The sequence below is a fragment of the Paramormyrops kingsleyae genome, chromosome 3 (assembly GCF_048594095.1).
Source record: "Paramormyrops kingsleyae isolate MSU_618 chromosome 3, PKINGS_0.4, whole genome shotgun sequence".
Classification (NCBI taxonomy): Eukaryota; Metazoa; Chordata; class Actinopteri; order Osteoglossiformes; family Mormyridae; genus Paramormyrops; species Paramormyrops kingsleyae.
The window spans coordinates 20,176,377-20,200,787 of record NC_132799.1 but is presented as its reverse complement, the minus strand read 5'-3'; the positions used below and the strand labels follow the sequence as shown (position 1 = coordinate 20,200,787).

The 24,411-nt window shown below is 44.2% G+C and overlaps 1 protein-coding gene across 3 annotated transcripts in view; it reads left to right on the top strand.

Annotated features, from left to right (window-relative positions):
- Positions 1-24,210, top strand: part of LOC111839202 (histone acetyltransferase KAT6B-like) — a 32,186-nt gene extending 7,976 nt beyond the window's left edge. For all 3 annotated transcript variants that reach the window (XM_023802881.2, XM_023802889.2, XM_023802897.2), the window contains 15 exons: positions 8,967-9,075; positions 9,480-9,595; positions 9,782-9,863; positions 10,063-10,195; positions 10,318-11,006; positions 11,420-11,520; positions 11,665-11,786; positions 12,028-12,169; positions 12,371-12,532; positions 13,153-13,246; positions 18,019-18,250; positions 18,378-18,507; positions 18,857-19,138; positions 19,503-19,635; positions 19,784-24,210. In XM_023802881.2, the coding sequence (XP_023658649.2) occupies positions 8,967-9,075; positions 9,480-9,595; positions 9,782-9,863; positions 10,063-10,195; positions 10,318-11,006; positions 11,420-11,520; positions 11,665-11,786; positions 12,028-12,169; positions 12,371-12,532; positions 13,153-13,246; positions 18,019-18,250; positions 18,378-18,507; positions 18,857-19,138; positions 19,503-19,635; positions 19,784-21,741 (4,485 nt within the window). In that variant the 3' untranslated portion in view covers positions 21,742-24,210. The remainder of the gene's footprint in view (positions 1-8,966; positions 9,076-9,479; positions 9,596-9,781; positions 9,864-10,062; positions 10,196-10,317; positions 11,007-11,419; positions 11,521-11,664; positions 11,787-12,027; positions 12,170-12,370; positions 12,533-13,152; positions 13,247-18,018; positions 18,251-18,377; positions 18,508-18,856; positions 19,139-19,502; positions 19,636-19,783) is intronic.
- Positions 24,211-24,411: the final 201 nt, after the last annotated feature.

Sequence of the window (24,411 nt, the reverse complement as noted above, 5' to 3'; positions counted from 1 at the left end):
TTAAAATTAACACAGTTTCAGTGTTTATATAACTCTCTGGCCATTGTTAATTTAACTCTCATTCCAATGTAAGGAATGTAACTCTATCTCAGTGTTGTTCAGTCTACTCACTTAGTGTTAAAGAAGAAACTCTTGAGAGTGTTGTTTTAACTCTTACTAAAGGTGAAACAGGAGAGTAAATAAGTAACAGGAGAGTAAATAAGTAACTCAAATTAGTGTTGTTTTAACACCATACAAGTGTGATTCTTATCTACAAAGAGTGAATAAAAAACCCTGCCTAAGGCAGATTTAACTCGTTCATTTTAACTCTTCATACATATGAAGAGTGAAAGCAAACTCTGAACAGTATTAACATCAGGCCTGCATCCATCGGAATGAAAATGTTAAAAGTCTAATAAGTTGACATTTTAGTAACATTTCTGGACAAAATAAATTCAGTAAAATTTTTCTTATCTTGTTGTAAGGGTTCAAAATGTTAAATCTACACATATTTTACTTTTTTTACTGAGCAAAAAAAAAAAATCTGGGCTTTTTAAACAAGCCTCACCTCAGAATCATTATGAAACTGTCCTCAGAATGTGAACAATACAAACATTTTGCATTTGACTAAATACAACTTAACTTACTGCTTGTAATTACACACAGACATGAATCCAGTATAAAAGTCTATATCAAACAATGGAGAAGCACCACATATATGCTGTCATCTGGTCCATATGAACACTGAAGATCAAACGGTCTATAAAAACGCAAACTCTGCAACTCAATGACAGCATCTTTTTCTTCTCCATCACATAGAGTAATGGCATGGTAGTGCTCATTGAAAGAAAGTGTTACCAGAGGATTCACCAGAAAATAGATATTATCACGCATCAACAGAATTTGTGTGATTCTTGAAAAGACTGGAAGCTCGTGCTGTGTCTCATTACAAACAATAAGACCGATTCGATATTCTGCACCATCAATTTTAACCCAATTAGTTCAGCAGACATTTTCATGCTGTGGAATTGAAAGAGACATAACCAATTCATCAACAACACCAGACTCTTCAAAATGGTACAAAAACATTGGACCATATTCTTTGGGTTGGAATGTCAATGTGTCCCAATGATACCCAATAGCCATCTGGTGTTTTTTGGCTAAAGACGTTTTAAAAGTTTTTGAGAATGTTTTTGAAAAGCTTATGCTTTGCTTCAAATCTCATACTCCAAGTGTGCAAAAGAGGACCAATTTTCCTAATGCATGATTGGTAATGTATCAGGAAATGATGTTTAGGTATTAAATTTCGGTCTGGGTACAATAGCTGAAAAAGATGATGTTCATGAATTAAGTGCTTAAGTACTACAGTCATCCCATAAGTAATGCTTGGTGAAAAAATTATGTTCATTATTTGTAACAAAAGAAGCAGCAAATTCCAGTTTTGATTTGAAAGTGGAACAACATCCCCAAATAGCAAGGGGGTGTTCCTTACAAGGCTTAGAGTTTGAATTGAATTCAAGCCCAAACTGTTTCCAGTATGGTCCAAGTTCACATTTGTTGGACGGTTTTTACGTTCCATGTAACCATAGTCATATGAATTGATACATGAAAGAAGCTCTTGCTTTGAGAGAAAATGTTCAGTCAAATTGGCACACAACTACTTGAGCTCATACTGAGCCACTCCTTCAAAGGAATGTGAAAGGAAAAATTGTTGCACACTTGAAGAAACTGTAAATGTTTAGTGCTGAATTTCTCTTGACCCCATAAACATGTGCTGTGGGTCTGATTGAAAAGTTTCACAATGCATTTGGAAACTTTGCTCATCACGCCTTATGACCCTGTGATCATTCTCGCAAAATACATCTTGAGCATCCCATATACTTATCAAACACAATCAACAAAAATAGTGGCTACTGATGGATTCTGTAAAGCCAAGAACTGAGTGAAGTCCTAAGTTATCGCCTGTAATTTGACATATTGCTCCATATGTTCTTTCAGATGATACAGGCAAATGCACTCCTTCACTCTCAAGAGTTTTAAGGTCCAAAAGCAAGGGGTCGAGAATCAAATCAAAGTCGTATTTCTTAATATTCAAAGAATGAAACAGAGACACTAAATGAATGTTTAGTAATGACGAATTAAATTGTGGGGGTAAATTTCACAAAACAAAATACAGACATCCTACTTTGTGAATTGCATGTTTTGAACCAAGGGTATTGGCTGTTTCAAATTCGTCATAATAAAGCTGTATTTGTAAAGCATCTGAGCATCGAGAGGGTTTTACAATAACTTCCATCCCTGAAGTCTTTGTATAAATTTGGAATGGATGCGATGCCTGCTATGGTCATATTACAAATCTCTGGGTTTCTGAACATCAATTTCTAACTCTCTAAAACAGGAATGTATATAAATGTATCATTTACAGGCACTTGGCAATAAGTAGCCGTTCTTTTGTTCCATCTACTATCATACCTAACACCTAAAACTATTTCAACAGGCTCAACAATTCCCCATTTTTCAGTAAAGTATCTACAGTGGTACCTCAGTTCTCGAACTCATTAGAACTCAAATTTCTTAAAAGTCGAACCAACCAGTTCGAAAAAAAAAATTACCTAGAACTCGATCTGAATCTCAGAAGTCAAACCGTGAACGCCGACCTAAGATAACTTGTATGCATGGGGAAATGAGTCACACAGCACGTCTCTCAGTGGAAACAAAGGGTAACGCTTCAGTCTCAGCCTCGCATTCGCTGTGATAGCATCGTGCATCTTTACACTAGCTGAATACATATATTTAGACAGTAAAAATACATTTAGACAATGATAGACAGTAACAGTAATTATTATATAATAAAATACATTTAAAAATAAAGATTTCTTATTAATTATTTTAATATTAATAATAAACCATTAATACATTTAATTATGATAATATTGTTGTGCCCAGACAGGCAAAATGCAGACGGACAATACAATGACCGGACTGCGGAAACAAACTGAAACGCGGACTAAATACAGAGGACTAATGACAACAACTGGAAACAGCTGATCACACGGGGATTCCACACGGGGTTAACGAGGGGGCGTGACACACAGAAGGAGTGGACAATCGGGGCATGACACATTGTTTATTTTTTTTTTACTTAACACATTGTTTACATACATTTATTTTCTTACTTTAAAAATTACTGTTTTGATAAATTTGCCTAGATGTGTTTAGTACAGTATATGCTTTTCTTGTTTTGTCTGGTTCATTTTGTGTTTAAATGCTAAAAAAAAACATATTTCGGTGTAATTTTTGGGGGCCGGGAACCAATTAATTGTTTTCCATTATTTCTTATGGGGAAAATTCGATCAGAACTCGAACTTTTTAGGAGTCGATCCGGAGTTCTGAACGGATTAATTTCAAGTTCTGAGGTACCACTGTATTTCTTTTACAATCTGTATTGAAAGAAGCAAAGGGGTTTTCAAAATCATTTAAACTATGTTCTACTTCTGACTTTAAAGAATCGTTCACAAGCACAGAGTACTGTGTGCTGAATCTCAGAGTGTATCTCAGTTACCAATTCCTCTAGATCACAAACAATTGATGATACTACATTACCGGAAGCACCACAAATCAACTTGAATTTTACAGAGGGATAAAAGGCATGCTCGACCCTTAAATGTGAAATGTGAAAGCTCCCGGACCAGACGGCATCCCAGGCTGGGTCCTCAAAGCATACGCCGACCAGCTGGCAGGGGTGTTCACCAGCATCCTTTCCCTGAGGCAATCGGTGGTCCCTACTTCCTTCAAAACATCCACCATCAATAGAGTTCAAAAACAAGTACACTCACATAGCCTTTCTTTGAGTATGGATCTTGCAATGCTGGAAAAAGTGTCACAATACCAATGGCATACTGCTCTCTTTGGTTCTGTGTAGGAATCCGCCTTAAAATGATTGAAAGGATTTCAAAAGAAAGGTCTGTTTAGCCAGTATTTTTAAGATCAACAGCTGGTACATCCCAAATACTGCCTGACTGCATAATTATGCAAAGTATAGGGAATATTAAGGTTAAATTGAGATCAAATTACATATGGGACAAATAAATGGACTTACCCATGCATCTCTACCATGTGTCCAACCAATATGTTGACAAGAACATGCCTTGTTTCACTTGTCAGAGTGGTTTTGGACCTGTACTCAGCAAATATGACATTGCTACCGGCTTTGTGGTTTAAGGCAGCAAGGACAACCTTCAAAACAACTGAAATACATGAGTTCTGAATTCAGTATTTAAAGTTGTTAACTGATTAGATGTGATTAACAATATAGACTTTAAGTGACTCATACAAATGTAGAGAGAGACCAATTTTATAACAAAAGGGCACATAATATGACCGTATGGCAAAATATGACAATGACATTTATGTTTTGATGCTGTAGGATTACAAAAAATTCAAATGCAATTGCAACGCAGAAATAAAATTAAAAACCTCTTTGGCGGCAGTTGCTGAATCTTCTAACTTTTTGGACCTCTTAGCTGGATGCTCCGGTGTTTGGTCTAGGTCACTTGATGAACGGCTAGATATGGACAAAGTATCATTGCAGGAGCTGCTTCCTGGAGCTAACATCTCCAATTCTGGAAGGAAAAATAAGCATTCTAAGAGATGAGGAGATGACGTTCGCGACCAGCACACAGGACTTCCAACCGGCCAGTCCACCACTGTACCGAACCATGTCATATTAAAAGGTTTTAAGTATATGCCAGTTAAATGTATTACTCATAACACACTCGCTACACAGACATGCACTTTAAATGCAAATTAGTCATCAAAAGCGTTAAAATGGAAGCCCGGTTTTTACCCTGTTTTCATGTCTGCTTCAAATCCTAGCTTTAAAAGAAGCCACAAAAACGTTCTAGATATAAAATAAAGACAAGTACTGGAATTGTAATACTATTCAAAGTTAATGTTGGATTACCTGCGTAATTTAAGTTATGGTAAAAACAGGTTGAAAAAAAATGAAATTCATGACAGCATATATGAAGCTGATATAAAAATGAACAGTGTTCTATTTTAATGCATTTACCTCGTGTGTTGTTCTTCAGAATTGTAAAATGGCGGCAAAAAGAGAAGTATGATAACAATTAACTATTTAAACTAGGAAGGTAATACTGTTAAAACAATTAACATGCAGCAAATTTCACAACAAATTGTACATACTTATTCGTAAAACCATAAAGCAAAAACCAATCAACATATGAATTACTTCTTTACCCCTGTAATTTCACCTCGCCTCAGAACTTGTCTTGTCTGTCCCTGTCTCATGAATGGGAGGAGTTCTAGCCATTGTTTTCTGATTGGAACACTATAAAACAACTCACTTACTGGTGATTTTTCAACTATGTTGGTGTTAACATTTTAATGAACGCTGGAATCAACTCCAGGCAACTCTGACATAGGTAACACTGGAAATTCAACACTGGCAATTTTGCTGTGTATGTTGTCATATTTAAAAAAACAAAACAAAACAAAATGAACACTTTAAGTGGAGTGCTTGATTTCTATGAGCAAATTATTTAAACAGTATTTGTACAGGAATTGATTCTATCCCAAGCTTTTTGATCCATATAAGCAATTGATCACAATAACTGTGGTCACTATAAGCAGTTTCCACTGTATATTAAAATACATCAGGAAGCCCTGGGTAGTAGAGAAGGCACAAAGTGTAGCAGAGGTCTTGTTGCTGGTGTACTTTAGGACCATACAGCGGTGTTGTCTGACTTCGCATAACACCATAGCCAAAAGCTGTGGCGTTGCTAAACATTTTGGGCCCCATGAAAGCATATCATATTGGGCCCCCAGGTCTAGACCAATCCGGTTATTTTGCAATTTTTTTAGGACCACTGTCACTCCAGGGCCCTTGGAATTGTCCTAACTGCCCCCTCCCTTACAGCATCTCTAACCACAAGGAATAGAATGTATCTCATTTGTAAAAAAAAAAAAAAAAAAAGTACAACGTAGAGCACATGCTGTGAAGCAGTCCAATTCACTGCTGGGCATTTTGCCTATTTGCTACCAGCTAAATTAATTGTCAGTTTTTGTCTGTGACATAATAGGTCAGTCAGAAACAGCCCAATAATAACAAGCTTAAAGGAGCTATATCGCCACCTATCATAGCGGAATTGGACAAACTTCGATCAATAAATCTATTCCTGTCCCGTGCATGCATGTATATATACTGGGACAAGGACAGTAGTCCTATTGAATGGCGTAGTTGAGCTATGATCATGGCTCGACTTTACTGTGCATGTACTTGACTGATATCACGATATGACAGTTTTTTATCATGTAAAAATGTATGATGTGCAAACTCCATAATATAAATGAAAGCCTTTCTAAAAGAAATGTAGTCCCTGCTATATTACTGTTGTAATTAAAATTGCTGTGAATTTACTGGCTGTAAAAACAAACAACATGGGGCCTGTTCCAAGGTGAAGTGCTTTATTCTGATGATTAAACACCAGGAATCCCTGTGTGAGGGTTTGTTACTATTCTATGGCAGCCACCTGCCTGTAGCCCTCCAGCACTGTACCTGAGAGGGCAGGGCTGGACTGGGACCAAAAAATGGCCCTGGCATTTTTTGGTCATGGCGGCCCACTATGATTATTTATACGATATGCGAAAGCATGTGACATACCAGAGGATATATGTGCACGTTGTGTGATTTCAAAAATTAAAATAAAGCACAGCAGCCTACAAGGAAGAGAGTAACTATGTTAAAAAAATTGATATGCTCTTTCACTACTCAGAGAAAGAGAGAGAGAGAGAGAGAGAGAGAGAGAGAGAGAGAGAGAGAACAAGAACGTTAATTTCACTAGTGTTATTTCTCTGGTTACCTATCAATGATAAATCATCCATTTCAGCAAAGCAACGTTTTACTAATATTTCATGATAATACAACTGTAAGCTGTAACACCTGCAAACTGTAACTTTATGGCTAAAATACCTCTGGACACCAAATCTACTCATAGCATTATTTAAAAATGAAGGCTATAAAGGCAATTCTCTCTCTCATACACACACAGTTTGTGCACAAAATTGTAGTTTTGTACACAAATGACACATAACTCTATAGGCTAATATTATTCTGCATGTTTTAAGTCTGACTGAATAAAATAAGTCTTGTAATAATTTCCTATGTTGAGCATTTGCACACTTATGGCCCAGATACAATTTAATGAAGATTATCATTTTTTATCATTTTAAAATTGTATTGTAGCCCTGGCGGGGCGCATGTCCCAGCATGCCCCGCGTGCAAGTTGTAAATAGCCATTGTATTGTTGTTGTTATTGTTAATGGTTATATTCCTTATTGTCACGCGTGTGTTTGCCCATGTCTTGCGTGTACCCTGTCCGATTCTCGTGTGTAATTAGCTTCCGTAAATCTCCCACCATGTATGTATCTTGGAGTTCAGTGTCTGACAACCCTGTGTTTCTGATTCGTAATAGTTTCGGTGCTCATTGGGTGCCTGATGTAGTCTTTTTTTCAGGATTAGTAATAAAGAGCGTGTTCTCCCCGGCAGGTGTCCGTCTCTCTCTCTCTGCTCCCGTGATGCCTCGGTCCGCCCGTCGCCACAGTATTAATTCTAACTCTTCTAACTCCTTATTTTACGTTTTCTGTTTTAATTCACTATTATTATTACACACATCCCAAAACATTGTCATTGTTAACTCTGACTGTGTGCAAGCTTACGTGTAGGTAACCCACCCACCTCTTTCTCTCTCTCTCTCTCTTTCTCTCTCTCTCTCTCTCACACACACACACACTCCAGCCCTTTGCACTCCCTACATGAAACGTCCCTCTTTATTAACATTTCGGCTACTTTTTAATCTGACCTCTTCCTCAATCTTTCCCTGGGCCATGTCTCTCTCCTCATCCTCTTCCTCCGACGTATCTCCCTGAATCGCTAATTCTGCCTCCCCCTCTGGCCCTGCACCAGCTGCTGCAGCAGTAAAACTTGGTGGCAAACATATCGTTAAGTTTTGCGCATTTTGCTGCGCTCACTTGAAGGCTTTTTTGCCTTTTTTCTCTGAGCTTTTCTGCGCCCCCCCTTGCACTTTTTTGGTTTGTCCATAGCCACTCCTCTCCAACTCCGGTCAGCTCAAATGGCAAAATCTGATAACCTTGGTAAAGGGAAGGGAGGAGCAGGCCGAGGAGGGCTGAGAGATTTCATTGGAGTAGCCCAATGTACTTCAAGAAAATCAACCAATGGAACGTCGTGGTCGATAAAAAATACTTATACTTTTTTGGGTAAATTATGACAGCCCCCGGTCGGCCCAAAAATGTGCGTCGGCCCACTGGGCATGAGCTGATGGTGCCGGCTGCCTATGACTCAGATCCTCACCACACTGGGTGCACTTGGCACCCTGCTCACTATTTGGCTGTGTTTAGCTCAAGGTGTCTTTTTTGTTTGCTGGTGCATAATCACCCTACATATCATGGCTTCCCACTATATAGTGTCTATAAGGTTTAGTGTGAGCTCTTGGGGGGGAGGATCATTGCTGTACTGGTTTTCCTGTTCCACACTGGCCCAACCCCATACCCGGGACTGTGCTCCCTGTAGTGGGAGGCATATGCACCTATTTATGTGTTTGATACTGACCCTGTGACATGTAATGTCATGGTGATGATCAACTGTGTAGTGTTGCTAAGGAGAGGCTGAGGCAGCTGGTGGATGGCACCCCATTGCGATGTGTGGGGAGGAGAGTGTAGTGTATCCACTTGGGGTCTGTCTTTGAGAATGATGGCCTGCTGTGCATGGGGGGTGATTCTTGCAAATTCCTGCCAGGTCTGTGACACATGTGGTATGTGAAGGGGACATTCAGTTCAAATGATCTGAATCCTGAACCTGACAGAGCTCATGGTGTTGGTCTTCCCCGCGCCTGTTATCCACGCCTTTGGGAGAGTTTGTAAACCCGCTTACGCTCCCTTTGCCCCTCCAGCTGCGGGCCGACCCCATCCACATCTGCAGCCTCTGCATGGGCACCAGGGAGTCCAACCGAGTCAGACTGCCAGAGGAGCTGCTGTCCTGTGCCGACTGTGGAAGCAGTGGTGAGTGAAGCCCTGTCTGCACGTGCACAGCGGGAACTGTGGTGTCATACATGCCTAAGGACCAGCAGGGGGCGTACCTAAGAATAATCTCTGGCTTCGGGTCCATGTATCATTTGTGCCCCTCTTTGATGATCCCCCTACTAAAGCTGCTTGGAATGACAGTGCAAGATGTCTGTATTCCTGTGTGGTTTCATGTTTCATTTACATAGCTTTGCTCAAGTACAGTATTGCACCACTGTTTTAAACTGGCCAACAGCAGGGGTTGGTCGGACCAAAGGTTCCTGACTCCAGTCCTAGTAACACAAGCTGGTCCACCAATGCTTCCAGCTGTATAAATCAGTCCTGATCTACTTTGGATAATGGCCTCTGCGTTCAGCTATGTGAGGTGTGCTCGCCTTCCCCAGGCCACCCATCCTGTGTGAAGTTCTCGCCAGAGCTGAGCACCAACATGAAGGCCTCACACTGGCAGTGCCACGAATGCAAGATCTGCAGCTGTTGTCGCATACCGGGCAAAGATGTTGTGAGTACACTGAGTGCGTCATTCTGTGGAGAAGGCATGTACGTGGGTTGTACATGTCACTCAACGGTTTGCTAAGGCCTGCTTGTTGCATGCCTGCTCTGTCCATTTTAATATCACTTGGGACATTAAAGTGGGGCAGTTTCTGTGAAAGGGGTTAATGAGTTGCTCCCGCTGCCTTTATACCAGGACAAAATGCTCTTCTGCCACTCCTGCAATCAGGGATTTCACATGGAGTGCTGTGATCCACGGCTGGCCCACATGCCCAAAGGTAACACACAGCCCCCCCCCCCCCCCACCCCCATTCTGTTTAACTTTGTCAGGGTTACTAAGTATCATGACTCCCCACCATGCTGGCTGCTTATTAAAATGACAGCAGCTCCTGGTCTCACACAGCCATTACAGGCCAACATGCGTAGCATAGCAGAATTTCTGACGGATGTCACTTTTGGCTATATTTGGCCCCCCAGGGAGATGGATCTGTCCGGTCTGCCAGCCAAAGAGGGGGGGGAGGCAACTCCTGCACCAGCGAGCAGCACAGATCAAGCGGTGGTACGGCAGGTCGCAGGGGAGGTCACGGGCGTGGTGGGGCCTGCTGGCAGCGTAAGTCTGTCACTCATGTTTATGTTAAGCAGGAACCTCCCAGACGGGGCCATCTGAAGTACGTGGGGGGGGGGGGTGACACTGTTCTGTTCAGACTTACACCTGTTACCTGTTACTTTCAGGCCTGCAGGAGAGAGATCCCCGGTTGCCTTGACAGAACAGGGTAGGGGTCTAAAGGTTGCTGTGTCCCCCACACCCTCATCCGGTTCTGCTCGCCCTGTGGGGGACCTCAAGACCAGACTCTCTGCTCCCACCTCCCTCACCCGAAGCAGGAAGGTTAAGGGGCTTATTGATAGCCTGTCCCAGGTCTTTACCTCCTCTCCCATCAGCCACCATTCCTGGAACAAAGTGCCTGATTCTTCAAAGCCATGTGGACGTGAGGGGGCTGACCCCCCTGTCTTACAGACCCCCCCCATTCCCGAGGAGGGTGGCTCCCCCCTCAGCTCCTCCAGCCAGTCCAGTGGTCTGTCTCTGGGCAGTGCCCCTTGCCGCAGCCAGCTGAAAGGCCTGTTTGACGGCCTGTCCCACATCTATGTTACACAAGGGCCTGCCCGCAGGAAGCCCCAGCCCAGCCATGCCCCTCCCAGGTGTGCATGGTCCAGGCTCCGCCCTCTTCCTGGTCCCCTTGGGAATGCCCTGCCCCCACCCTCCTCCGGCTGGGGATTGAGCAGGGGACGGCCCTTCAAGGTCACCGAGGATTTCAGGAATATGGCGTGGCTTAAGAGATGCAGAACTCTGGGCAGGTTACACAGAATGGGACCTCAGAGGGGGACCCCAGCTGACGGACCCATCACACCCAAACAGGACTGCGGTAAACACATCCCCCCCCCCCCCTTCACATCTTCCAGACAATCTTTGTTTCCATGTCGCTGCTCATTGTACACAGTAAAACTAACCTGTGTGTGGTCTCTGATCGCAGCCTCTGAATTCTCTGCGATTCTCTTTATGGTGACTCCAGTTCACCTCTGTGTGGTCTCTGTGTGTGGCATCTGAAATCTCTATGGTTCCCTGTACCGTGATCCCATTTCACATCTGTGTGGTCTCTGTGTGCCATGTCTGAAATCTCTCTGATACTCTGTACGGTGAACCCATTTCACTTGTGTGTAATCTCTGTGTGTGGTATCTGAATTCTCTGTGATTCTCTGTATAGTGATTATATTGAAAGATCACAGAATCCCTCACTCCCTCATCTGGGTTTGCCCTGCGTCTTCATGCACAATGCAGGCAGTGAGGTCCAGCGTGCCACCAGGCTGCAGAGATGGAGCTTTGGGGTGACGATGGAGGATGTCGAGATGTTCAGGCACGTACAGGAGCTGTCCTCTCTGGTGAGCATGAGCTTGACACGTTGGGATGACTCCTCTGCCTTTATTCCTGCTGGATGTTGGGCAGTAACGCATTTGATAACCGGTATTTTTATTGGCTGTCCTAATAATCATACATGTAAAACTGATACTTAACTCTCTGTGTAGGTGCTGCAGAAAACAGGTGGTCAGAGCGGACTCCATCCTGAGCACTGTCCTCTGTACATCGAGCTAGGAAACTATGAAATCCGGACGTGGTACTCCTCGCCCTACCCTCCTGAGTATTCCAGGTGCAAATAGAACAGTGTCTCACAGGGGGCAATGAGTGACGTGAGCCATTAGGGGACTAACACACCTCAAAAGCCTGCAAAAACAGAGACACCAGACACAAATCTTATTTCATTCTTATTTAATTAGATTTTTTCACATGCATTGCATTCAATGCAGTTCAGTGGTATATGGGCCATTGAGGAGTGTCTTTAAAGTCTGTTGCTGTGGGTCTGTGACACACTGGCTGTGTGCGTGTTATAGGCTGCATAAACTATACATCTGCGAGTTCTGCCTGGCGTACATGAAGAGCAGGGTTGTCCTGCAGAGGCACACCGAGAAGCATGCCTGCTTCCGCCCCCCAGCCGACGAGATCTACAGGAAGGACGAGCTCTCCATCTTTGAGGTGGGTGCTCTCAAGGCCGTCACCGCTTTCCTCACACAGATCCCTCACACATGTTCCTTATTGACAGACCAGCTGCTATGTAGTCTGCCCAGGTTATATTTCCTGTCTGAGTGCAGTCATGTTTCCAGGAAATGCCTTTTCTTTCCACATTGTTACCACCCCTTCTCCAGAGGCTTACTCGCTTTGCTTTTTGCCCTGTAGGTCGATGGTAGCATCAGTAAGATCTTTTGCCAGAACCTCTGCCTGCTAGCCAAGTTCTTTCTGGAGCACAAGACGCTGTACTATGACGTAGAGCCCTTCCTCTTCTATGTCCTGACGCGGAATGACAGCAAGGGCTGCCACCTCGTTGGATACTTCTCCAAGGTGGGGGGGACGTGCTCTGCTGTGCTGCTCTGTGCACCCTCTGACATCCCCACCCTGCCCCAACCAATAGCAGTCTCAGTACTACCAGTTAGTCTGATTACCAGAACACATGGTGTGTGTGTGTGTGTGTGTATGACTAAATGTATGTAACTGTTGGTTTGTATTGGTTGGTGTTTCACACAAGGACATTCAGGCTTTCTCACTCCTCTCTTCATTCTCCCTACTTCCTTCACTCTTCATTCTTTCACTGCCTCCCTCCCTCACTTTTGTATCATTCTACCTCCTTCTCTCCCATTTCCTCATGCTCTTTTCTTCCATTTCCATCTTCTTTTTCTCTATCTCCCCTCTCCTCTCCTTCACTCTCTCTTCCTCCCTCCCTCCTTCTCTCTCCCCCATCCCTCTGTCCTCTCCTTCCCTCTCTCCATTCCTCCTTCCCTTTCTGCTCTCATTTACTCTCTGTCCCTCCCTCCCTTTGTCCCTCTTTCCACTACCTCTCACTGTTGGTCCCTCCCTCTGCTTCCCTCTCTTCCTCCCCGCCACTCTTCTGTCCCATTCTCTTTCTTGCACCCTCTCCTTTCACTCACTTTATCCCCCCTTCCCCTGCCCTCCCCTTCCATCAGGAGAAGCACTCCCAGCAGAACTACAATGTGTCCTGCATCATGGTCCTGCCTCAGTACCAGAGGCAGGGATATGGCCACTTCCTCATTGACTTCAGTAAGTGTCCTCTGCAGCTGAGTACCTGTTGCTGTAAACCTGTCAGACACCAGTGTTCACTCATATGCATTTACAGGATACTAGCCACCTCCAGTTAAAGCTGATGAAGTGCTCTCCACTTGACATGTCTGTAGTTGTAAACATTTATTTGGGGTCTAAGCTCATGGATAAACTGCTTATGTTTCTGTTATTCAAGCTTGTGAAGGGTTTTTTTCTGGTGGTCAGGGTGATGTTGGCTCCCAGGTTTCTGCTATGTTTCCCTTACCTGCTAAAAATGGTTGTGGGTGTGACTCTGGCCGGATGGGCATGAGTCCTAGTGAAGAGATCTCAGCACCACGTTGCCCTTTTCACCTGTCAGTGCGCTGGGCCCTTGTGCACAATGATCCACGCTCACTCGTGTATAAATAGCCTGCCTTGTCCTTAGCTGGAGGTTAGACGTGTCCAGGCCTCCCTCGGTCTGATGTAAGCAGGAAGGGACCTCCCCAGGCATCATGCAGCAAACTGGTGAATTAAACAAGAGATTGCTCTCCCTGGAAACATCCTGTCACCCCTGTGTCCTTTTCTTATAAGTGCTTATCTGACTTATAGTGCACATTTCCCACTTCTTGTGCTGAATTTTTATTTATTTTTTTATTGGGTTTTTGTTTGCATTACAAAACAATCAAACTATTGCAACAGATCACAAACAGAACCAATGACATTCACGTACATACACACTCACACACACTCACTCACACATTTGCACAATCCATATTTCAATATATAGTTTTGCAAAATAAAATCAATGCAGAGGTTTGAAATAAAATAAAATAGGCCTATGTAAACTTCAATGTAAGAAGGGTCACCCTTAAAAAAAACAAAACTAAATAGATGTACAAAATAAATAAAAATTTACATTCCAGATTCTATAATGCTCATATATGGTTCCCAGAGATGAACAAACTCTTTCTGATTTCCCTTAGCAATGTATGTTAGTTTTTCCAGACCAAGGCACTCTGACAGTCCCCTTATCCACTGTTTCATAGAAGGTGCCTCTATACTCTAACAATTAAGTGCAATCACTCTCCTGGCTTGTAGAAGTCCAAAGTCCAGCAGCATAGTCTGTTTCTGTTCAATGGATAAATTCCAAGTATACATAGCTTAGCAGTTAGTGGTATGTTAATACAAAAGACTTCTGACAGACAATTTATAACATCCTTCCAAAACTTCTGAATCTTTGGACATTCCCACAAACAGTGAAGAAGGGTTCCCTTGTTATCCAGACATTTTGTACAAGTATCTGGAATGTTGGCAGACATATGGTGAAGTTTGACAGGAGTCATGTACGTCCTCATCAACCATTTATATTGGAGGAGCTTAAACCTTGTATTTATTGTTTGTGTTTGTGCCTTTAAACAGGCCCCATTCCAATCCATTCCAGTTATGTTTTCTTGTATGTCATCTCTCCAGGCATTTAACCTATCCATTGCTGAATATTTAGAAGTGGATATTAGTAAATTATAATAAATAGAGAGTAGGTGTTTCCTTCCCATATGCCCAAGGGAGACTTCCTCTATTTTTGATAATGATGGGACCCGCATACTCTGCTTGGATCTGGATAAGATGATTTTTTTCAATTGTAGATATTTAAAAAAAATGCTTTGGAGGAATTTGGTATTTTTCACATAACTGGTTGAAGGTAAGCAACACTCCACCTGCATAGAAATCCATCACTCTCTGAATACCTTTCACATGCCATAGTCTAAACCCCCCATCTTTTTTACCAGGTATGAATTGCTCATTACCCAAAATGGGGGTGAACTGAGAAAGTACTGGAGAGTCTCCCATATGTTTGTGTGCAGCATGCCACACTAAAATTGTGTTTTTCAGGAAGGGATTTTTTGTATGTTTTTTAAGTCTTTTTTCATCTGTAGAGTACAGATAACTATGTAAGGACAACTCTGGCACTGATTCTTATTCAATGCTTACCCAAGATGGGGGTGAAGTACAAAAGTAATGTGAAGCTGATGTCAACTGGGCCGCCATATAGTACCACTTGAGATTTGGAAATTGAAGCCCCTCTCTCTCATAAGGCTGATATAGTAATTTTAAGCGAAGTCTTGCTTTCCTATTGTTCCAGATGAACTGAGTGAACAACTTGGTTAAATGATCATAAAACGTTGCCGGTAATGGCAGAGGAAGTGTCTGGAAAAAATACAGGAATTTAGGTAAAATTGTCATTTTTATAACATTTATTCGTCCCATCATGGATATGGGTAAATTAGACCATCGGTTTAATAGTTTGGTAACTTCATCTACTACGGGATCGTAGTTTGATGGGATTATTTTATTGAGTTCTGGAGTAATTTTTACACCCAGGTATTTAAAACCCTCAGTAGTTGTTGTAAATGGTGTTGTTATGGTGGGGTTTGCCCTCTCTTCCTCATTTAAAAACATTAATACAGATTTAGAATTATTAATTTTGTCCCAAGGAAATTTTCCAAAGCCCTCTAATAATTCTTTAAATCTGTCAGAAAAAATATAATGTCATCTGCAAACAGAAATTAAGTGGTCTCTTTTACCAATTCTTATGTCTGATATTCCCGCATGAGATCGCACTGCTACAGCCAAAGGTTCTATTGCTAATGTAAAAAGTAGTGGTGACAAAGGGCACCCCTGTCGCGTTGATCGCTGTAAGTTAACGGGTTTTGAAATGTTGTTATTTGTTAAAATTTGTGCTGAGGGATTAGTATACAGTAGTCAAATCCATTGGAGAAATGATTCACCCAATCCATATCTTGGAAGCAATTCCAAGAGGTAATTCCATTCTATTCTATCAAATGCTTGGCATGCATCTAGAGCTAACATTGCTGTGTCTTAAGTGTTGTGTTTCTCATATAATATATTTAGAACCCGTCTGATGTTGTGATAATCCTGTCCATTTCTAGCAAAACCTTGTTGGTCATCGGTTATCAATTTAGGCTCCTAGCAAGAGCCTTACATAATATCTTGGTGTCACATCCCATGAGACTAATTCCCCTGTAGGAGGAACAGTCAATTGGGGATTTATGTGGTTTTAATAAAAGAGTTATAGTAGTTACTCTCAATGAATTTGGAAGCATACCCAATTCATATGATTCATTATACATGTCTAGAAGTGGCTGTACTAATTTACTTTTAAATTTCTTATAAAATTCTATTGGCAGCCCATCTGGCCCAGGTGCTTTACCACTATTCATATCTCCTATAGCATCTAAAAGGTCCTTTATTGTTAGTGGATTATCAAGTATTGCTTTATCTTCCTCTGATAATGTCTGTAATTGTAACTGTTCAAGAATAGTATTCTGAGCATCTTCATTTCCATTGTATTCGGATTTATATAACAACTCATAAAATCCTCTAAAGTTATCATTTATCTCTGTGGGTTCAATCGTTATATTACCTGTTTTTGGCTTTATAATATGTATTGTCCTTTGAGCCTGTGTTTTCTTAATGCGCCAGGCCAGTAGTTTACCTGCTTTTTCACCTTGGTCATAATATGCTTGTTTAGTCCACATTAAACTCCCTAAATTTGTTTCTCTAATGACTGTATCTCTTGTTTGTATTGCTTATTTTTGTTACTGGTGTAGCTTATAATATCTCCCCTTATGTAGCCTTTAAAGGCTTCCCATCTAATACTAGCTGTAGTTTCATCCTTATTTGATTCAAAATACACGTCTATAGAATTTTCTATAAATTTGACAAAGTTTGGATCCCTTAACAAAAATGATTGCAATCTCCATCTCTTTGGACAATACTCTATCTTACCCAAATGAATTTCCATAAACGCTGCGAGTTTGTTCTCCCTCTACTCCCTCTTTTAAGCCAAGTATGCGCAGGTTCTTTCTCCTTCCTCTGTTCTCCAGGTCGTGTGTTTTGGCCTCCAGGAAAGTGATTCGTTTGATAGCCGATTCCAAAGCCGTCTCAACTTTCTCCAGTGCCTGTCCAGTGTCTGGTCAATGCGAGCTTCGGCTTCTTCGACACGAGCTGTATTAGTCAGAACATCTTGTTTTATCTCCGTCACTTTACCTTCAAGTGCAGCCAAAGCATTCGTCATCCCAGTCAATTTTGTGCCAATATCATCCAGCTTTGTTCCAAAGGCCGACCTTACTTTACCTTGCTTAGCACCTCCGTCATGGTAACCGTATTAGCGTCTGTGTTGCTCGGCGGACTCGGAGGAGTTGTTTTATTGTTTGGCTTATGTCCACGAGTGAAAATGTCACATTGTCGTACCATCGAGGACTTTGACATACCTCACTGTGTCTTCATTGAGATTCGTTGAAAGTTAGTAAGGGTATTTTCAATAAAAGAAGCTCACGGTTTCGGAGCCTCTCTGCTAATCTGCCATCTTGGTCACGTGACCTCTCCGACTCCCCTTGTGCTGAATTTTAATTTAATTTTAAAGTCGTTTATGCATAGCTTTGATAAACCTTTAAGAAAGGTTTCCTTTCTGACAGCAAGATCAGGGCTACTCCCATAAGCAGTGTCTTTGTCATCATTCATTCCAAAACGCTTGCCATTGTACAGAGGATATTGATGCGCGAGTTGGTGTGTCACAGATTTCTAGGTTGTCTTCCTGTGTCTTTGAGTTGTAGATACTGGAAAGCGGATCGATTTCACACTTATTTTTCCTGAGAATCCATATTTTGTGAGGAGTATGTCCTAACAAAATGTAACAAAATGTAAGATTTCTGAGAATAGAGAGGAACTGACTGTATGTGTTGGAAACCCCAGTGCCCTTGTGCCTTTGCCAGGTTACCTGCTCTCCAGGTGTGAGGGCCATGCTGGCTCCCCTGAAAAGCCACTCTCCAATCTGGGCCGGCTCTCCTACTTGGCATACTGGCGCAGCACTATCCTGGAGCACCTGGAGCGGCAGCGGGGCACGGCCCTCAGCATCAGTGGCCTGAGCCGTGACACGGGCATCTGCCCGCATGACATCACCGCTACGCTGCAGGAGCTGCACATGGTGGAGGTGCGGGCCGGCAGGTCGGTGCTTCAGCACATGGTCAGAGCTGTTAGAGGCGAGACGAGATGAGGCGAGGCAAGAGGAAAGTCCCCGTGTGAGTCCCTGCTGGGGGGAAAGCATGACTCAGCTGGCACCCTATGCCCACAGGTGTGTGGTGGTCTGGCGGGAGCAGCCAATCAGGGAGCAAATGGAGCGCAGGGGGAGAAAGTCATCCCAGCACACCCTGCACCCTGAGTGCCTGCGCTGGCCCAAGGGACACTGCACCCGCACCACCCTGGTAGGTCTGACACTCTGCTTCTGAAACTGAGGTGCTTCTGTGGCCATGGCCATTCGGGGGCCTTATTCTGGCTGAGCAGGTACAGTACGGGCCCCTTACCCCTCACCTGCTTTGTTTTTTTGTGCTTGGACCGTGCTCAGGGTTTCGGCAGGAGAAATGGTCACTTACAGGCACATCTGGCTTGGCATGATGCACACAGTATCTAACCATGAGGTGTTTATGACATTGTTGCATTGCTGTTTGTGTTCAAAAGAACCTGTGTCTTTAATGTGCTTTGGTGACTCGTTATAGTAATAGTTTAAATGCTGGAACAAAACACTGTGGTTCTTGAGCTTTTATTTATTTGTAGGCTGTGCAGATGAAGCAAAGCACTAGCTGGGAGGAAGAAGAACAGGATGCACTCAGGCTAATTGGAGCCAGCTGGCCATCCCACGCTGTGGCCCAGAGGAGAGGGCGGCTGTGGGGATTTCCAAAAGGAGAGCAGCACACGGGTGAGAGGGACGTCCCAGTGAGAGAGGGGAGCCCCGGGGACAAGGGGGACCACAACCATTTTCCTGACTGTTACCCTAAGCCTGATGGCTCACACTCCCACCTGGATAGCAGCCAGGCAGCACTGGGCCTCAGGAACAGGGTAAGGACTACTCTGGTGTTATTTTATTTTCCTTGGATTGTCTGAAAGCTTATCTGTCTGCATTTAGGTATTTAAGGATGGTTTATCCAAGAAAGGCTCAGTTTGTGGTGGTAAAATTCTGTTAATCAGTCAATCCTGCTTGATTTAAAACTCATTGTACATTGTGGACGTTGTCTGTCGAATACCCCCACTGCAGCAGTGTGGTGCAACACTGCCACCCTGTGGTCACAGTGACCTTCAAAACCATTACAAAACTGGCACAGAAATGATGTGGCCATTTAAAATATGAATGTTTAGTGGGACAGAAAAATGTCAGGTGGCATTTTTTGGCAAAAGGTGATGGTCTTGTATGTTCCTTCTGAAGATGCCAGTGCCAAAGTGGAAAAGGGGATGCAGGCAGAAACAAGTCAATAGCAGTGTTACCATGGAGATGATCTCAGAAACAACAGAGGCGCTGCACGACGAGGGGAGTCTCACCAGGGCAGGAAGGGCCGAGGGTGAGTAGCTGCAGGGGGCAACCCAGTAGCAGTGGGGCTGCCAGAGGCTCACAAATCACAAAGGGAACAGCAGTCACCGTTGAGTGCACGCTTACTGGGGGTGGGACTGATGTGTGAAGCATGACTCGCTCTCTGTCCTGGGCTGCAGGGGAGCTGCCAAAGGCTGCAAAGCGCAAAAGGGGATGGCCGAAGGGTGTCAAGCGTAGCCTGTTCAGGAGACTGAAGAGTGAGAGGAAGACCGGCTTCAAGCTCAACCTCTACACCCCTCCAGAGACCCCTGTGCCGGCCGATCCGCACACCATACCAGAAGAGCCCGAGGAGGGTGGTGGGGGGCCCGTGGCTGGGGCAGAGTCCACAGCTGAGCCACCATCACCTGTTAAACTAGATACCTCGATCTCTCCTTTCTGCCCCTGTGAGCCCCCTCTTGTGGACAGGGGGTGCACTGACTGGTCAAGAGCAGATAGCGAGGAGGAGGACACCATACATATTGATGATCACACTGCAGATGGTGAGGATGATGGTCACAGTGCTCCCAGAGATTCAGGGATGGGGGGAGCAGCAACAGGGGCATCTGAGGGGCTGCTTTTCTGGTCTGAAGGTGTTTTAAGTGAGGTGGGTGGTGGGGAATGCATGCCTGGTGTGGACAGGGTGTTTCAGGTTGGTGTCAGCGCCTGTGAGCACAGGCCCCCCTTCCAGACAGAAGAGGACAGCAGTGGTGAGCTTCTGGTGCTGCTGAGAAATGCCTGCACCCCTCCGGATTGCCATGAAGTTGATCCGACACGTGCAGTGGAGTGGTCACCGATGGGGAAGGAGGAGCCCAATGACGGGTTTCAGGACTGTGGTGATGCTTGCCAGGACCTGCAGGGCTATGTGCACCTGGAGCAGAGCCCCCCTGAGGCCACCCTGGGCAATTGCACCCATTCTGAGCAAAGCAGTCCCCTGTGCCGTTTGGTCTATTCTGTCAGCAGCCCTACCGTATCCCTGCTAGAGAGCAGCTATGCACAGATCAGCCCCGAGCATGGCGCTACGGCAATGCCACCCCTGCGGGGCCTGGATGCCAGCCCTGTGATGGACACGCCTTCGGTGCTGTCTGAGCCCTCAGGGCACATGGTGGACAGTGGCTTCAGTGACCTGGGCAGCATCAAGAGCAATACAGAGACCTATGAGAGCCCGGGCAGCTATGACTGCAGGGCTGGACCCTGGCAGGCAGGCAGCTCCTACAGCAGCCTGGAATCGAGCAGCTGTGCCATGGGCCAGCAGATGGCTGAGGGCCTGATGCCCCAGAGGCATATGAACTCACCACAAAGCTGCTATGCCCTGGAGTGTCCACCCACCAGAGGCTGCCAGACAGCAGCACGTCACACAGCCCCTGGAGGCTTCCGCATGGCCCACGAAGTGGTAGGCCTGGGCCTGTATGAGCACATGAGCGGGGCGGAGTATGTGAGCGCCCCCTATGGCCAGCCGACGACCATTTACAGTCTGAGCAAGCTGCAGCAGCTCACTGGCACGCTCATGGAGCCGGTGTCCTTCAGCCGGCCTGCCTCGCAGCTCTCCTATGACAGCGCCCTGTCGCCCTCGGCATGCCGGCCACAGCACATCATCCCCAGTGGCTCACCCCCTGACCTGACTCCCCCAGCCATGATTCAGTGTAATGTGGTCGTGCCTCCCCCACAGAAGCTGCAGATGGTGATGATTGAGGGCCACTTAGCCACATGCGGCAAATCGGCTTTGCCGCCGGCCCCCCAGCAGTGGGTGCACAGCCACGGTGCGCAGCCCCCCCCCCAGCCGCACATCATGCCTGGTGCAGCTTACAGTGTGAACTCCCTGAACGTCAACGTCAACATGAACATGCACGTGGCACCCATGGATCACACCGTGAATGGATACATGACGCATCCCATCATGAGTGGTGGCCGTCATGGCAACCATGCATATGTAAACCAGCCCCCACAGTATTCCATGCAGATGGGGAAGCTGCTGTACTCACAGCAGCATGTTCAGGCCCCAGTGCATGGTGACATGATGTACGGCCCGGCTGGTCACCGGGGATACGCGGACGGTGCTGTGCCCAGGCAGTCTGTGCAGGCCGCTTACCTGAGGCGTTAGGTTAGGAAGGATGGCCATCTCTGGCGAGCCTGTCATACCTGTCATACCTGTCATTTGTGAAGAAGTGCCAGCAAGCAGGTGATGTTAGGAAGCAAAAGAAAAAAAACTGTGAAAAACAGTTCCAGTGATGCCTTTTGAAGGCAGGGTCTATGGTGCAGCCTGAGAGTGAAGGCAGGGTCTATGGTGCAGCCTGAGAGCCTCTTCACACAAAGCCCGCTGCAGGGTTTTTACTGAGGGTACTTAGTGTACCCTGCTTATGCCTATCAGTCCCCTGAGTGCTGCCACTCTATTAGCAGAGGCAGAATGTTCAGGTCCAAAAAGTACAAATCCGGACCAAGGTTTTGTTTCAACCAACTAGTTGACTACTCTTCATACTCAATTGATTGGCTGAAACAAAATCTCTGTCCTGATTTGGACTTGTACTTGAATTTTCCACCTCTGTCTATTGTCTGTTTGTGTGTCTGTACAGGTGTCATTTTGTTAAAGAATGATTGCCTTGATTTGCACTTCGAAACTGTCAAAATCATAAACTTTGTTAGCATTTCTTTTTATCCAGCTTAAAGTGTAAAGAGTGTGTGTAATTCAGGATTTTCCTAAATGAGGCAGCTTTGTGTTTTTTTTAACAGCCTGTCTGTCTGTATAATGAAATTTGTTGGCCGAGAAAAATAGATATAACTCCACATCCAGTCCAGTGTTTCCCCTACCATGATTATATTAGGTGGGCGTCTCGCCCCCCCCAACAGCACCTCCCACCCCCCCTTGAAGGTCAAGTTCATTTTATTTTCTATATAGCGCCATATCACAACAGAAGTTATTTAAGGTTACCTTTCCTATAGAACAGGTCTATACATTGTCCTTTTATTAAACAAACTAAATAGCCTTATGTTATTTATCTTATTTACACAACAACTTGTCATTTTTGTCTGTACATGGTCACGTGTTTACAATTCTCCTCTGCTCTCTGTATCGCGCATGGCGGAGTTCTGCACAGACACGTGCACGCACAAACAGGTGAGCATACTCCCACCATTTAACAGAGAGCGCGTGTCGTAAAATATGTCGTTTTTCTGCTCATTGGAGCAAATCAAAGCGACCACACGGGCGTTCAGCCAGCTACGCGTTCAGGTTGCGTCAAATAAACGCTGCATGCATCGTTTTCTTGGCGTCAAAATCCAGACGAACGCGAGGAAAACAACGCTATTGCGTTTACATGGCGTTCGGTTGGCGTTCCGGAGGACTGAATATGTCCCACGATTCTGTACGGTAACTGCGAGAAACCACATTTTACGGAAAATGTGATACTCGTAATATCGGTATTGTACCAGCAGTTAGTTAATCAGCTGCTTGTACAATACTGATATTACGAGTAACCCAAACCGACGGATCAACTGGTGCTAATATTTTCGCTTAAAATACCAATTTAAAAAGCTCAGTAGGCAACTGGAAATTTGGACATCTATAAGGAAAAACTCATTTAACTGATGCGCCGTATCTGCTTTCTCTTTTCAACTGTCTTTACTTATAGGGTTCAACTGCAGTTAATACGAAATTACAAAAGCTGTAGAAATATTTCAGCATAAAATCATGCGGTATAAATAATTATAGTGTTACAGCAATTACGGCCGTAATTATCATAAAGCATTGCAACCCCGATCAGGATAAGCAGTGGGGATCGAGACTGATGGATGTGTGGATGTAAATAAAATTTACATAAATGCATCTTAATTGGACCTCTAGCTTAAAAATTAGTTTACACACTGCAGCTGATCCCCCCCCCCAAATGTAAGCAATTAATATATAAACCCCGCATCTCTCCAATACCTCAACAATTACGGATGGATTCGAGAGTACAGCATAACTTTGGCTTATTACCCGTGCGACATACTCAGAAAACGGCGGCTGAAACACACACCGAAAAAAATCACAAAAAAACTGAAAATGAAAGACGCAAATTATGCACGTGTGAAAGTAATTTTTAAATGTAAAGCTAGAACTTTACAATGTGATTTCGTCATCTTGTTTAAATCTCGCAATATACATTAGAAACCTTAAGAGTAATTACTGCCCCCACAGGTAAATACACGAGACTACAGATTGGGCGTCAGGCTGGTGTTAAACAGCGTCAAGCGAACGCCAGTGAAACGCCAATCGAACGCAGCTACAAAACGCAGGAAAAACACGTATGGCGTTCAGAGGGCGTTCATTTCGAACGTCCGTGTGGACGATGCCTAAAAGAAACACTTAGGGGTAACACTGCAGTCCAAAGGTAATGTACCACAGAAATGCCTTTAAAAGTTAGTTTCATACCTTAAATAGATTTATGTCCAACAGAAATGTCTAGAAGATGACAAGTGAGCAAATGGTGTATAAAAAGGTGTTGGATTCTGTAGGCTGTGATGGACTTTTATTTTTGACTTTCTATTGATGCTGTACATTTTAGCCAAAAATAAATTATACTGTGTCACAGGAGGTTGTTTATGGTTCCTGAGTGGGAACATATGGGGACAAGATGGAGGTCAGAAGTACAGAGGAACTGGGCAATGCAGTAGCACCTGCGTGTGTGTGTCTGTGTGTGTAAGTCACGTATACATTACATTGTGGGGACCAAATGTCCCCATAATGTGATTAAAACCTGTTATTTTGATGTTGTGGGGACCACCCTTTCTGTCT